The 15,302-nt window shown below is 45.9% G+C and overlaps 1 protein-coding gene across 12 annotated transcripts in view; it reads left to right on the top strand.

Annotated features, from left to right (window-relative positions):
* The first annotated feature begins 6,751 nt into the window (after window positions 1–6,751).
* TSPAN11 (tetraspanin 11) overlaps window positions 6,752–15,302 on the top strand; it is a 75,768-nt gene continuing 67,217 nt past the window's right edge. For 4 of the 12 annotated variants that reach the window (XM_078338956.1, XM_054238216.2, XM_078338951.1 and 1 more), the window contains exons 1-2: window positions 6,752–7,095; window positions 7,389–7,567. In XM_078338956.1, the coding sequence (XP_078195082.1) occupies window positions 7,453–7,567 (115 nt within the window). In that variant the 5' untranslated portion in view covers window positions 6,752–7,095; window positions 7,389–7,452. Of the gene's footprint in view, window positions 7,096–7,388; window positions 7,597–8,396; window positions 8,401–15,302 lie in introns of those variants that run through there. The other 8 variants (XM_078338957.1, XM_078338954.1, XM_054238211.2 and 5 more) reach the window with 4 other exon arrangements.

Raw genomic sequence — 15,302 nt, 5'->3', positions numbered from 1 at the left:
ATTTCATTAGTTAATATATTTTTTCCACTCCTTTATTTTGAAACTTTCTGTGTTGTTTTTTCATGTGTCCTAAAAGGGACATATAACTGCATTGGTTTTGTTATCCAGAGAGTTGCCGTCTTTTAACAGACACATTAACCAAATTATATTAATATGAAATATGGGCATATTTGGACTTACTTGTCCAGATGCTTGTACTTTTTAGTTACTGTGTTTTCTTGTCTCTTTTATTTTTTTTCATTTCTTGTTTTGTTGGATTAATCAAGGTTTTAGGTGTCCAGCTTCCTTTTTTCTTCTTTTAGCAGTTTAACATTTACACATCCTATTTCTATTCTTCCAGCAGTTACCATTAAGTTTTTTCAGCAGAGGAAGCAGATTGTTTTATTTGCAATGATGTGTGATTGTCACTTGATAACCACTTTATCTTGTCCATTTATGGTTATTGGTACCCTTTAACTAATTTTAAGTTAAACACATATTTTCTCCCTGTGAAAAAACTAAAACATTATAGGTTTGGTCAAGTTTCTCTAACTGCATCCCCAATCCCAGTCTTTTCTCAAGAAGTAAGAACTATATTTAAGTTTAAAACATTTTTTATTTTTTATGTATGTCTATATGTATACATACATATGCATGTATACGTGTGTGAATGTCTCTATATATACATATATATGTATGTCTACATGTGTGTATGTGTATGTGTGCACATATCTATATCTGTGTGCATGTGTGTGTCCAGCTATCAAAAGAAATACTTTCTGTGACTCACTCTCTAGGAATTTGCCATAAATAATTGAATAAGTAGGCAAGTATGTATATGAAAGAATGTTTCATAACATCATCATCAACATTTTTTAAAAATTGAAAACATCCCAGCTAGGCACATGGTTCATGCCTGCCATCCCAGCACTTTGGGAGACCAAGGTGGGTGGATCACCTGAGGTCAGGTGTTCGAGCCCAGCCTGGCCAACATGGTGAAACCCCATCTCTACTAAAAATACAAAAATTAGCTGGGTGTGGTGGTGCATGTCTGTAACCCTAGCTACTCAGGAGACTGAGGTAAGAGAATCAACTTGAACTCGGGAGGTGGAGGTTGCAGTGAGCCAAGATCATGCCACTACACTCCAGCCTGGGCAACAGAGTGAGACTCAAAAAGAAAAAAGAAAGGAAAGGAAAGAAAAGCTCCTAAATATTCATTCATAGGGTTTGGTTAAATAAATTGTGTTATACCCATATATTACATTTAATATGATGTATTATATTCTTAAATCCATTGACATAAAAAGCTGACTAGAATATAGTCTATAATTTTAAAAAATCAGATTACAAACACATATTCACAAACACACGAATAAAAGATATTCACCAAAATACAAAATACAGTGATTATTTCTGATAGGTAAAGAGTTCAAGTGACTTTTTACTTTCTTATTAAATATTTTATACTGATAAAATTGTCTAAAATGAGCATAGATTAGTTACACTTCTGAAAATACTTTTTTAAAACATAATCCCTTCTTTCCAAAAAATCTTATATAAAATCTTAAATAGAATAGTTGCTCCAGGAAAATTCATGACATTTATCCAAAGTGACCTTGGGTCCAGAGAACCTGCCTCCTTACAGAAGCAGGCTTTAGAAAGCTGTAAATAATTGTCATTTTGTATGTTATTTATATATTTGCTCAGTTGTCTATACTTATGTTTTCTGTATACTAAATGTGCTTTTCTGTTTTGCCCTCACTAATGTTCTCCCAGGAAAGAACCAAACTGTAAGTTCCTTCATGTAGAATGCCAAGAGAGCACAGACATTTGAGCAATGCTTTTGACACTGCTGATGAAGATCAATATTTCAAGCACTAATTAGTGCAACTAATGTTCTTGGTATGATGGAAGTATGCCTGAAAACAGTTGAAAACTTCTACTTGTAACATCTTTTTCATGGGAATTATACGGGTTCAATTCCATAGTCATTTCTTTACCTATTAAGTCCCAGGTATTATTGCAAAAATCAGCAGGCTCAGTCATCAAGTTCACAGCCAAATGCAGGCTGCATTAAAGATAAGCCTAGCTGATCAATATTTAACATCTGTTCATTCCCCAGTCCTTCCAGAAGAAAGGTAGATGCTGAAAAATGGCTTTTTAGCTCTATTTTTCACATGGATAAACCAAGGCTACTTTCCACTCTCTAAGAGAGAAGAAAGAATCTTAAGTTTCTCCCCATGTTAAAGATGGAGAAGCAGGCTGAGTGAGACTAGCTGTCTCTGATGTATATCCTGAGGGGCATGTTTTTATTAATATCTCCAAGAACCTAGCTGTTCCTCCTCAGAATGGCTCAGTTGAGAGTTTATACAGCATACTTATCAGGGCCTTATCAGGACAGCAGCTTAACCAAGCATGAATGTCAGGGAGGCAGGAGTAGCTTCATTTCCTTGCAACCCTCCTGGGTCATGACTAGAAATTGTTTTGAAAGACAAGCTTGTGCTCAGAGGATGGAGAAAAGCAAGTTTTACAGTTCCTGACCTATGAGGGTTTACTGTGCAACCTGAATGCCAAGTTAATGTGCCATATATCCTGAGGATGCCAACAATAACAGATCATTCTCTTCACTGTTTTGTGTGTGTGTGTGTGTAGCCATCCACAAAACAAAAAATGGTATTTTCTGTAATTCCATTTCTAGGAATGGATATAGATACTGTTGCCGGGTAGAGAGGCTATCAGGCCCTGTGCTGGCATGGAGCAGGGTCTCACAAGATCTACACTGTATCACTAAGTAGCAATAGATATAGGTCATTTCAGATAAAAAAACAAGGAAGTCTAAGTTTTGTTTTGTTTTTTCTAAATTTCTAACGGAGTCTCTACAAACTCTACCACTACTGCATCCACTGACAGATCTCCCTATCAGACATAAAGGCAGGGAGATAGTGCCAGAGCATGGCCTAAAAGCAGAAGCTGCCAGCATCCCGCCAGGGACAGAAGATGAGCTACAGGCCTGGGGCTGTCTTTGTCAGTTTGTGTTGCTATAAAGGAATATCTGAGGCTGGGTAGTTTATAAAGAAAAAGGGTTTATTTGGCTCACGGTTCTACAGACTGTACAGGAAGCATGGTGATAACATCTGCTTCTGACAAGGGCCTCAGGCACTCAGGTGGAAGGTGAAGAGGAGCTACATATGCAGATCACAAGTTGGGAGAGGTGGCAGAGAGTGTGGAGGAGGTGCCAGGTTCTTTTCAACAACCAGTCCTCACAGGAACTAACTGCAAGCACACTCTTGCCAGAATGGCACTAAGCGATTCATGAGGGATCCACCCCCATGACTTGAACCCCTCCCACCAGCCCCTACCTCCAACACTGGGGAGCAAGTTTCAACACGAGACTTGGAGACGACAAACAAACCCTATCCAAACCATAGCAGGGGCACGGGGCACAGGGGCATAGGCCTCCACTGGATTAAAACTCTCCTTTGAAGGATTTTACTTAGTGCCTTCCATTTTTTTTTCCAAATAAGGGATTACTCTTCCCATTTTGCCAGTGCAGGAAACAAGACCCAGACTTAGCCACATCCTAGGGTTTGTGACTCAACGAATGCTCCAAGCTCATGAGAAGCTGCTAAAATGGTAGACTGTGCAAACAGGAGTTGTCCTGTACATTCTCACAGCTCCATCCATTCAGTCTCTGCAGTACTCAACCTGGCAGATAAATCGCCTTCCTCATACGACCCCAGAACAACAATCAAATGGAATCTTTCTAACTCCTATGTCATCTTCCTCAAACTTTTTCTAGTCCAAGCTGAATTCCCATCTCTGTTTTCATAGATCGTGGATTCTCAATCATCCCCCTCACCTTCTTCAAGTATGTTTAGTGAAATAAGATGGAATAGGTTAGGATATTGTTAGTGGTGCAATGCTGGTAGAAGAGGTCCATTCCTTCATAAAAGGTGAGGACAAAAGAAAGTCAAAATCAAAAGTTCTAGGAATTAGAATTCCAAGCCTGTGTGGTCTGATATGGTAGCCACTAGCCACACGTGGCTACTGAGCACTTGAGATGTGCTACATGCAACTGAAGAACAGGATTCTTTATTTCATTTAATTAACATAAACAAATTTTAAAACTGATTTGATTGGACCATTGGAAAGCCTAAGTATGTATGCAGCAACATAGGCTTGTAAATCTATTTCCTCAACCATAAATATTATGAAATCTAAATGCACATTGAATATTTCCAATGAAAATGTAGTGTCAGAACTTAGATGTGCAATACACATAAAATATAACCAGAGTTGGAAGACTTAGTAAGAAAAATGTAAAATAGCTTGTTAATTTTTCATATTGACACATGTTGAAATGATATTTTAGATATACTATATTAAATAAATCATTACAATTACTTCCACCTGTTTCTTTATATGCATTTCTTTTAAAGGTGGCTCATGGAAAGTTTTTAATTACATATTATATTTCCATTGGTTCTCCACTCTAGATGTTTAATGTTACTGGGGACAGTGCTGGAGAGGGAATACCCTAGTCCAGAGCTTCATTCGCCACTCACCCTCTCCTACTGCTAGTCACTCCAGGCCGTTTTCCAATCCTCACCTTCCCTGTTGCTGTTTTAATATTATTAACTATGGTGAATATTGACTTCCCCGCACCCTTACCCTCTTCCAGCAATCCTCCCCTCCTAAAGCCTACTCCACTCTTCTCTCTTCTACCTGGCTTTTGAACAGTCATATTCCACTGGGAATAAGCTTCCTCTTCGATCTTTTCCCAGGCTCTTCCCTGCACACTACCTTCTCTGAGTCTGATCGTCCTGTCTATTTAAACTGCTCCGTTAGAGGTCAAGGGGAGCGGCATCGGGGCATGTGCTCATTCAGGCCTCCACTCCCGCAGGCACTTGAGGGGTGGGTTTTACCTTCATTCCATGTTTTCTTTGTCTCCCGTGCCCTTTCTCAATACCCCCCCACGCCCCCCCCCCCCCACCTTCGGTTGGATTTCTAGGAAACAGACTCTGTATGGAGATGAAGATCAGTACGTGGGAGGTCTCCAGGGAGGTGCTCTTGGGAACTACACCTTGAGAGAGTGAGGGAAACAGGATTCGGCAGAACATAAAATTGAACGGTGCTGCTTTCCACAGAGGCCCCCGCGGATACCCTGGGAAGCTATGGAGCTGGGTGGCCCTTCAGGACCCTCCCTAATGAAAGAAAGAGATGAACCTTTGTATCTCCGCATCAACCAATTGGATCCAAAAGACTCCTCCCCCACCCCGAAGGAGTGGCAACCTGGTTTATACAACCCATCACTCACATAGTTATCTTGAACTTGCCCAGAGATCTCCTAATTTCTAAATATAAACCTGTTTTCTTGGGCGTCCTCCTCCTTGGTGTCCCTCTTCTCCTGGTCCCTGTCAACCCGCACAGTCCTGACCCTCCCTCATGGTTTCTCCTGATGGTTTCCGTTCCTTTTGTGGGCTCCTTCTCCGTAGACCGAGGTTCTGTCTTCAGCCCCGTTCTCTCTCTACCTTTTCTACCCTCTCCTTCCACCTCTCGTGTCTGCCCAACTTCTTTCCAGACGATTCCAAAATTTGCAACTCTTGCCTCTGCCTCTCCCATGAACCCCAGAATCACCTTTCCAATTACATTTGCTGGATATCTGTCCCTGGGAGAAGGTAGTTTCTTCTCCAATCCAACTTGCCCCACGCTAAACTCAGGCTCACATCACCCCAGGTTCTCCTCCAGTCTTACAGCCCGTGCGCTCCTCCCGCACCACACACAGCAAGCTCTGTAGACTCTCCTTTGCCGCAGCTTCCGCACTGATCCCCCAGTTAAGGTCTTCATCTCACGGGACTATTGCAATCATCTCCTTCCGCGAGGCCCTCCTGCGAAGCTCTTCTCAGCAGCCAGTCCGGGTATTTAGAACACTGGTGCTCCAGGTGCAGTGGCTTCGTCAGCATTCCCTGCCTCCCGTGGCTTCCCTAATCTAGCAACCTGCTAAATAGGTAGTCTTACTCACTGCAGCTGAGTTTCAAAAGAACTCTGTTGGATAAGCACGAGGCCCTTGTTACTTTGGGAAACACATAATGCATGCCTCTCTGTTAGGGTCGGTGCAGTTAGGGCCAGCTTTGCACCTCCACCTGGGCACAGCAGGAACAGATGGCCTCTACTCTCAGCTCTTCCTTTTAGCTTCCGAGACCTTGATTCTCCCCGGGATCCAGAGAATGTAAAGCTGATGGTCCACAGGACTCTCAGAGGGACAGGGCAGTGACGGGGGTGGTGACGAAAGGGAATGGAGAGGTTCTCTCTTACCAGACAGGCTTTGGGAACCCCCAAAGGCCAACCTCTCCCAGGGGCCAACAAACGTAGGCGGCAGGGAGACCTAAGCGGGGAGCTGAAGAGGGCGGGGAGTTTGAAAGCCACTACACCGCGCCCCGCAGGGATTCCCCGGGCAACCGCACAGCTGCCTCGCACTCTGACTTAATTCTCTCCGCGTGCTCTGAATCGCAGAAAGCCCAACTCCCAAACAAAGAGCCGGCAGCTCGCGTGCGGGGCTCCTGGGCGCGTCCTGCCGGCGGGGCTGGGAGAGCCGGCGCCTGGGCGTCGCGGCGGAGCGCGGGCGGGGGCGGCAGGAAGACTCCGTGGGCGCCGGGGCGCGGGCCGGGCTGCCCGCACGCTGACCTTCCCCGGCTGGGAGGGACGAGCACTGGCTGCCAGCGGTGGGCGGCCCCGGGAGCCGCGGCTCTCCGCCTCTCTAGGCGCTGCTCCCGTCGCCGCGTCCGGAGCCTCTGGCCGGGTAAGTGCAGACGCGCGCCGGGGCAGTGGGGGCGCCGCGGGAGAGGGCTGGGGTCCCGGAGAGGCGCCGCCGCCTCCGCTGCCCGCCCCGCCCGCGGTGCCAAGCTAGATACACTGTCCCGAGCTTTCCTCCGGGCAGGCAGAGGGAAGCCGGCTGGGAATGAGGAGTGGAGGAGGCAGGAACGCCTGGGACGCTCGCGGGGCATGGGACACTCAGCGCGGCGCCCGTAAGCACGCGCCTGAGTCGGCTTTCTGCACTTGTGCCTTGGGAGAGAGCTCTGGGGCCCTGAGGGCCTCGTGTCGTCCAGCGTGCCTGAGGTATGTCTATCCTCTTGAAAATGTCATTCTTTGTCCACCCTAGCGGCCGCTCATGCGGACACCAAGATGACAGACCCAGAGTTGTCTTAGCAAGTCGCTCATGGGGTGGGCCTTGGCAGTGTATGCGGGGGTTAAGTGCTGGCAGCTGCTGTATCTGGTGCACTGGCTTTCAGAGGGCCTATCTGCCTGTGCAGGGGTGTCCCCATGTTCCCTGGACATATCTGTGTATTTGTGACAATATGGTTCTGTAGGCCTTGTAACCTGTGTTTTTGTGCCCATCCTTGCACGTGCAGTTGGCCGGCTCCATGTGAAAAGAAGGTGTGAAAGGTTCTGGAGTGTTTCCTTTTCACCAGCGGTATGTGCAGTGTGCACATGTGTGAATTGGCTGGCAAGTCTGAAAGGGAGGCGGCCCAGTTGGCCTGGGCGGGACAGCATCTTAACTTGAGTCTCAGCTGCTGTGTGTGCAAGAGGAGTAAGTGGTCCAGAGGTCTCCAGTTCGTGGCAAGTATTGGGAGGTGGGGGCAGGGGTGGGAGGTGGGGAGAAGAGGCAACTTCTGGGAAAACTCCTAAGTGCACTCTGGGGCATAGGGTGTGTGCCGGGCAGAGAGTGAGGAAGAGAATGAGGGTGGTATTAGGCCAAAGTGGATAGTCTGTTCAATTTGTCGGCAGCTGGATGGTAGTGGAAAGCAGCAGTTGGAGGCTGGAGGCAGGTTTGAGTCAGCACTTAATGGTTGTCACTGTGTCAGTAGCATTGTTCCCTGGACAGGTAGGTCATCTGGGGTTCAGTTGCTTTGTGTGCAAAATGAGAGTAATAACCACTGACCCACCAGTCTCCCAAGGGACTGGAGGGTCCAATTACTTAATGCCGGGAAGTGCTTTGATGGTAGGTAGAACTCTTAAGGCAAGGGGCACTACTGGCCCACACGTGCCAGGTTGGTTGTCTGGCCAGTGCTTAGGTGGCCCAGAGCTGTTTGGTTTGTGGGTAGCAGAGGGAGGAATATGCATGCTGCTTCCCATAATATTCAGCACAATAGACATTTTACACCCAACTTTGGACTCGTGTGTAAAATATGTACAGACCTATGTGAATGCCTGCTGCAGAACGAGAGGAAAACTGACTTTGATGTCTTTAAGTCTCCCTAGAATACTTTGAGTTTCCAGAGAGCCTTTCTCCAGATGAGCCCAGGCCGTTTATACTCGCCAACTTGCTTTTATCTTTATGCCGCCAAATGAAGCGGGAAGGAGCACCCTCCGCAGTTTACAGTTTGCAGCCAGCGATAGGAGATAAAGAAGCTCTCTGGCCGGGTGTGGTGGCTAACGCCTGTAATCCAAGCACTTTGGAGGCCAAGGCGGGTGGATCACCTGAGGTTGGGAGTTCAAGATCAGCCTGACCAACATGGTGAAACCCCATCTTTTATTAAAAAAAGCTTTCTCAGCCAAGGTCACAGGTCTAGGGTATCCACCACAGAGTTCTGTCTCTTTGGTTACAGCACCTTCAGACCTAGAGCCAACCCTGAACTGGGCTGAAGAAGGAGGGAGGGCATGCACAAGTGGGGTACGGTGGTTCACACCTGTAATCCCAGCACTTTGGGACGCCAAGGCAGATAGATCATGAGGTCAAGACATTGAGATCATCCTGGCCAACATGGTGAAACCCCATCTTTACTAAAAATACAAAAATTAGCTGGGCATGGTGGCACACACCTGTAGTCCCAGCTACTCGGAAGGCTGAAGCAGGAGAATTGCTTGAAGCTGGGAGGCAGAGGGTGCAGTGAGCTGAAATCTCACCACTGCACTCAAGCCTGGTGACAGAGTAAGGCTCTATCTCAAAAAAAAAAACAAAAAACAAAAAAAAAAGTCATACACAGACAGCACCAAATTCCAGGATGTGGTTGGGTGGTTTGTCCACCCTCGGATGTCACCTGTCCCTGAGACTTCTTTGCATGTGGTAGCTGTGCAGTAATATTCGTAAAAGAAAAGATCCTTGGGTGGGGGATGCCGGCAACCCAGGTCAGGTCCCAGCTCAGCTCCCTGCCTGGGGAAGGTCACATCACCTCTCTAGGTCTACTTCCTCTTTGGTCCAAATCAGGGCATATTTCCAGATTATCATTCCGATTTCAATTGGGTTTTGCTTCCTCAGAGAGGCCTTTCCTGATCCCCCATCTAAAGTAGCCACCTCACAGCCATGATCACATTCTTGTTCCCTCATAGCTCTTGCAACCTGTCTGAACTTAGCTCTGCCACATCCTACTACAATGTGGACTCACTGAAAGCGGGGCTGCCTTTGTGCTGTTACCTGCTGGCTCCACCTAGAACACAGTAGATACTCAAGAGTTATTATTGTGTGAACGAGTGAGTGAACAAATTAATAAGGGGGTGTGCATGTGTGTTTTTCAAATTGTACTCCCAGGAGCTTTCGAGGGCAAGAGCAGGATCCATTGGCAGGGCTCCCGGTCCCTCATACCAGCAGTTCGGGGTCAAATTAAATTACATGTCAGCTTCCAGATAGGATCTCCTTTGAAGAAAGAGCTCTCCCACTAAAATAAAACTAGAAAACCATTGCACCAGAAGACTTAGAGGGGTTTTTCAACTCCAAGTAAAAATAATAGTACTGCAACTGGAAGAAATGAATGCTTGGCCCTCAACGAGGATTATAGGCAGGATTCAGACGTACAAAGTAGTTATTCCACAAACCATTTCTGCTTGGCCATGGAATTCATCCTATGGCTTTTTTTTTTTTTTTTTTTTTAAATGAAGTCTCACTCTGTTGCCAGGCTGGAGTACAGTGGCGTAATCTCAGCTCACTGCAACCTCCATGGAGAGTGTGTGTGTGTGTGTGTGTGTGTCAGTCGCCAGGCTGGAGTACAGTGGTGCTATCTTGGCCCACTGCAGTCTCCGCCTTTCGGGTTCAAGCGATTCTCCTGCCTCAGCCTCCCAAGTAGCTGAAATTAGAGGTGCGCACCACCACACACAGCTAATTTTTGTATTTTTCATAGAGACAGGGTTTTGCGATGTTGGTCAGGATGGTCTCAATCTCTTGACCTCACCGCCCACCTCTACCTCCCAAAGTGTTGGGAGTACAGGCATGAGCCACCACTCCCTGCCTCCTATGGCTGTTTTTATGCTTCCGGTTTAATTTCCTGAATTTTGGTCAGAGTTAATGTAGAAATTTTGCTTACAACACAGCAGCAAGGGTGATGTGAGAACTCTGACCCATCTATGTGTGAGACAGGTATTAGATAGGGAGAACACAGAACATCTGCAAGGTGGACAAGGTGTGCACAGACATTTGAGAGCTACCTATCTGGGGTGACTCTGTCATCATCCCCTATTGGGGGTATTCCCAGACATACTGCCCAGACGTGCCTCATCCCCAGTAGATGCCCACTCAGCATTGTTTTTCTTGAGTAGTTGGTGTGCAGAGGAACTCTGGTCTCTGAGCAATTACTGGCGAACCTGGCTATATTTACACATGATGTCCCTGGCCTATATTTATAGCAGCCATACTTCCTGGGGTTTCCAAGCTCTCCTCCACATAAAACAGTCTCTTGTGTTGCCTTTTCCTTGAAATACACTGGGAAGTGGCAGCACAACTGCTGTGTTCAACACCGTGCCTGGGTCTGGGGCACCGAATCTAGATTTACCACCCTTTTCTAAGCCCCGCAGGAGGAGCATTAATGACCATGCCCATGATAGAAGAGGAGGTGGTGGTGTCCTGTTTGGTTGGCTTAGGTTGGTTGTTGAGGAGGGAGACTGGAGAGAAGTGGAGAGAAGAGTCGGGAGTACAGAACTGGACCCTCCATTCATTCCTTTTGATGCTGCCCTTGCTTTGTGTAGATGCCCTGCTCTGACTCTGGCGGGTTTCTGGGTCTGGGTATATAAGGTTTATACCCACAAGACAGCACTCCACAGGGTAGAGAGAGTTGGGGAGGGGCAGCAAATAGACACTGTACATGTATGTATTCCAAGTGCCTGCTGTGAGCTTTGAACCTCCAGGCCCTGAGACAGGCATCAGGACCCAGCCCCTGACCTCTGAGCACTAGTTGTTGAGGGCATTAAACTCATTTCCAGGAGGGATGAGAAAACAGCTGAGTGCAGACTAAGTGGCACTCCCCCAAGCCCCAGCTGGAGCTCTGAGAGGGAAAGGTGTGCTGAGAGTGCAGGCAAGGCAGCCAGCAGCAAGGGTGGCTAGAGAGCCCACATCTGGGGCCAGATGGTTCAGGTGCAGATCCTGGCTCTGCCCCTTCCTTTCCGTGTGACCTTCTGTGTGTTATGTGACCTTGTTAAGCTTCAATTTCCTCATCTGTAAATCGAGGAAATGACCTCAACTCCTAGCAGGGTGCGTGGATGCCTGCCTGAGCTGAACTTGGGAGAGGGATACAGAGCACCCAGGTGTCTGATGACCACAGTGAAGGGGTTTGAAAAAGGGCTCATGGCAAGGAGGGGACTTGAGGGGTCGGTGACTACTGTGGGACCTTGTCTAATGCTGGTCTCCCCTATAGTAGTCAGGAGATCCGTGGTGCCCTACTGGGTAGGCCCCAGGCCAGCCAAGCACTCCCTTTCTCCCTGGGGTGCTTTTCCACTGGCCATGTGAGCTCCACTCACAGCTATGGAGAGGAAAGTAGCTGCATCCTGGCAACTTCTCCCTCCCTCTCTCACTGCCCTGCACAGTGTACAAGCACATGGTCCTGCTTAGAGGCTTAAGGATCTTTGCTGTAAAATACCAAGAACTGGGTATGTTACAGAGGTTCAGGAAATGAGGAGAATTGCTCTGATGGTTCCCTGGTCTGTTTTGAAGCAGAGAGTAAGGGACCCTCCCTAATGGTAGTATGGGATAAACACCCCAGTGGTTCTCAGCCCTGTCTCGACTTAGGTATTCATTCTTTTTTTTAAACATATACTTCGTGTTTTGTCTGCCAAACTTCAATATACATGAGAATTTGTTTCTCTATCTTAAAAAGATTAATAATCAAAGACCCTATAACTGATAGTTTGATTCCTGTCTGCATGATAGATACCAGTTTAGGTCATTTGCTAGCAAATGCTAGTGTTTAAAAGGCTCAGAAGGAAAAAGGACAAAGGACAGAAGCAGACTGGTATTGTCTGGTTTGTCTGAGGTCCGGAGCAGTTAGCAAACATTTAATCACATAGCTTCACTGAAGCCTTTTTGTTAGGTAGAAGTTCAAGTTTCTATAAGCATTCTTGAAATGCTGTAAAGAGATTTCTCTCTCAGCGTTGCCTTTTGTAGATAAGCACTAGGATTTTGACAGTTGGAAACCATGGTCTTATACTCTGATTTTAGAGTCCTAGGCTGGGCACTGTGGCTCATGCCTGTAATCTCAGCACTTTGGGAGGTTGAGGCGGGCAGATCTCCTGAGGTCAGGAGTTCAAGACTAGCCTGGCCAACATGGTGAAACCTCATCTCTATTAAACATGAAACTTAGCTATGCGTGGTGGTGGGTGCCTGTAATTTCAGCTGCTGGGGAGGTTGAGGCAGGAGAATCATTTGAACCTGGGAGATGGAGGTTGCAGTGAGCCAAGATCACACACCACTGCACTCCACCCTGGGCGACAGAGCCAGACTTTGTCTCAAAATAAGTAAATAAACAGAAGAATTAGAGTCCTCATCCTATTTGAGAATAGAATTATGTTTATTGACATTTTATCCCTAGCAACTAGTACAAAGCTTGGCAAACGGTAGTTCAATAAATGTTCATTAAATGGACATTTCAGGAAGAAGCTCAACTGTCATCACTGAGACTGTGTCTCGAGGAGAAGTTCCTCAACCAGAGCCAGATACGTAATTTGTGGGATCCAGGGCGAAATGAAAACATGGAACCCTAGCTCAAAACGCAGGAAAAGAAACCATTAAAGGAATCTATACCTTTATAAATACAAGTCCTTTCCCTTCTTCCATGGTCTTTCTCTCAACTTGTCATGTGGTTTTTTTTTTTTTTTTTTTTTACTATTTAAGGATATTTAAGTAAAGAGAAATTAAAATTTTAAGTTATTAGCATGAATTTTACTGTTCATCCTTATGTTGTGCAATTCCAGTTTAAAAGACTTTGAGCATTTAACGTGTGTAGAATCGGCAAACTATACAATTCCTATTTCCTAGCTCACATATGCATACGTATTTTGTTCTTGTCAGAACAGTGGCATGCTGTGCTCAACTACTCATCAATGCACTCAACATTGCTAACTCAACTGTTTTTATTTCACTTCTGGATACCCACACATTCTACCAACACTCTCTACCTTCAGCCTAACGTTAGGAAGGACTGAAAGGAAAAAGAACTATACAAGGCTGTCTTTTCCTTCTATGTCACCATTTGCATGTAAGTAGCTGGTTATTGTGGGAAGTAACACAAATAAGAAGGTAAAGGACATGGCCAGGCACAGTGTTCATGCCTGTAATCCCAGCACTGTGGGAGGTCAAGACAGGCAGTTAACTTGAGGTCAAGAGTTCAAGACCAACTTGGCCAACATGGTGAAATCCTATCTCTACTAAAAATACAAAAATTAGCCAGGGGTTGTGGCATATGCCTATAATCCCAGCTATGCAGAAGGCTGAGACAAGCTAATCACTTGAACCCAGGAGGCGAAGGTTAGTGAGCCAAGATTGCACCACTGTGGTACAGCTTGGGTGTCAGAGTAAGACTCTGTCTCAAAGAATAAAAAATTTTTAAAAGGCCAGGTCAGTGGCTCACACCTGTAATTCCAGCACTTTGGAAGACTGAGGCAAGCAGATCACATGAGGCCAGGAGTTTGAGACCAGCCTGGCCAACATGGCAAAACTCCATCTCTACTAAAAATACAAAAATTAGCCGGGGCAGGGTGTAGTGGGTCACCACACCTAGCCTACGACTCTTAAAAAAAAAAAAAAAAAAAAACAACCTGTAATCACAACACTTTGGGAGGCCAAGACAGGCAGATCACTTGAGGTCAGGATTTCAAGACCAACCTGGCCAACATGGTGAAATCCCATCTCTACTAAAAATATAGAAATTAGCCAGGCCTGGTGGTGTGCACCTGTAATCCCAGCTACTTGGGAGGCTGACACAGGAGAATCGCTTGAATCCGGGAGGCAGATGTTGCAGTGAGCCAAGATCCTGCCACTGCACTTGAGCCTTTGCCACAGAGTGAAACTCCATCTCAGACAAAAAAAAAATTAGCCGGGCGTGGTGGTACACATTTGTAATCCCAGGTACTCAGGAGGCTGAGACACGAGAATCACTTGAACCCGAGAGGTTGAGGTTGTGGTGAGCCAAGATCGCACCACTGCACTCCAGCCTGAGTGATAGAGCCAGACTCCATCTAAAAATATATATATATATAGGATGTCATAGTGTTCCTTGTTTTTTCATGTTTCTTAAAATATGTAACTTTCTTTCTGCATATGAACCAAGTTCTGGTTCCAACCCAGAGCATGATGTGCTTTCTCTGTCACAAGCAGATACCCTGCCTTTGAGGCTCTGAGCACCCATGTATTTTGGATCCCTGGAATTCTGTGCTCATGGGCATCATGAACACTATATGCAACTGACACAGCAAAGAAGAATGGACACACATGCATATCTCCTCTGTTCATGTTCATGTCCCACTGTTCCATTAACCTTGACTTTCAAAACACACATTCAAAGATAAAATTATTTAGGAATTTCAGCCAACAACAGGGCATTAAACCAAGGGCAGGGCCCTTCCAAACATGAGGCCCTTTGAGTCTACACAGGTTGCACAGCCATGAAGCCTGCATGGCCTCAACCCTTGGCGTCCCTTTGGGGTCAAATTTTTGGATGCTGGCCCAGTTAGAACAGAACGATTCATTTCAACAGATGAGCCATTTGCATGCCCTAGGCTTTCAGTTAGTTGTTTTATCTTTGGAAAATAGTAGACGCTTTGTTTCTATATTCAGGTCTTCATTATTCTGCTTTACATCATTTATGTTTTGTAAAAGCTTAGGTGGTTTACTAACAGGTGATGTGTTTAAAAGGCTCAGAAGAAAAGAAAAAGATAAGAGTAGAGGTGGATATTGTCCATTTTGTCTGAGGTTTGGAACAGATTGAAAAGCAAAAAACTCCTAGGAATTCTTAGGACCATTCAAAGATACCTGCTCACCGTTCTAGGCTTGATCATTTTTATACCAAAGCCGAGCAGATAGGTTGAGATGAAGGAGGAAGGGAAAGAGTGGCTTGGTTGTGAAGGGA

The sequence above is a fragment of the Callithrix jacchus genome, chromosome 9, assembly GCF_049354715.1.
Source record: "Callithrix jacchus isolate 240 chromosome 9, calJac240_pri, whole genome shotgun sequence".
Taxonomy (NCBI): Eukaryota; Metazoa; Chordata; class Mammalia; order Primates; family Cebidae; genus Callithrix; species Callithrix jacchus.
Note: the sequence above shows the minus strand (reverse complement) of the source record. Positions and strands in the feature narration are given on the sequence as shown.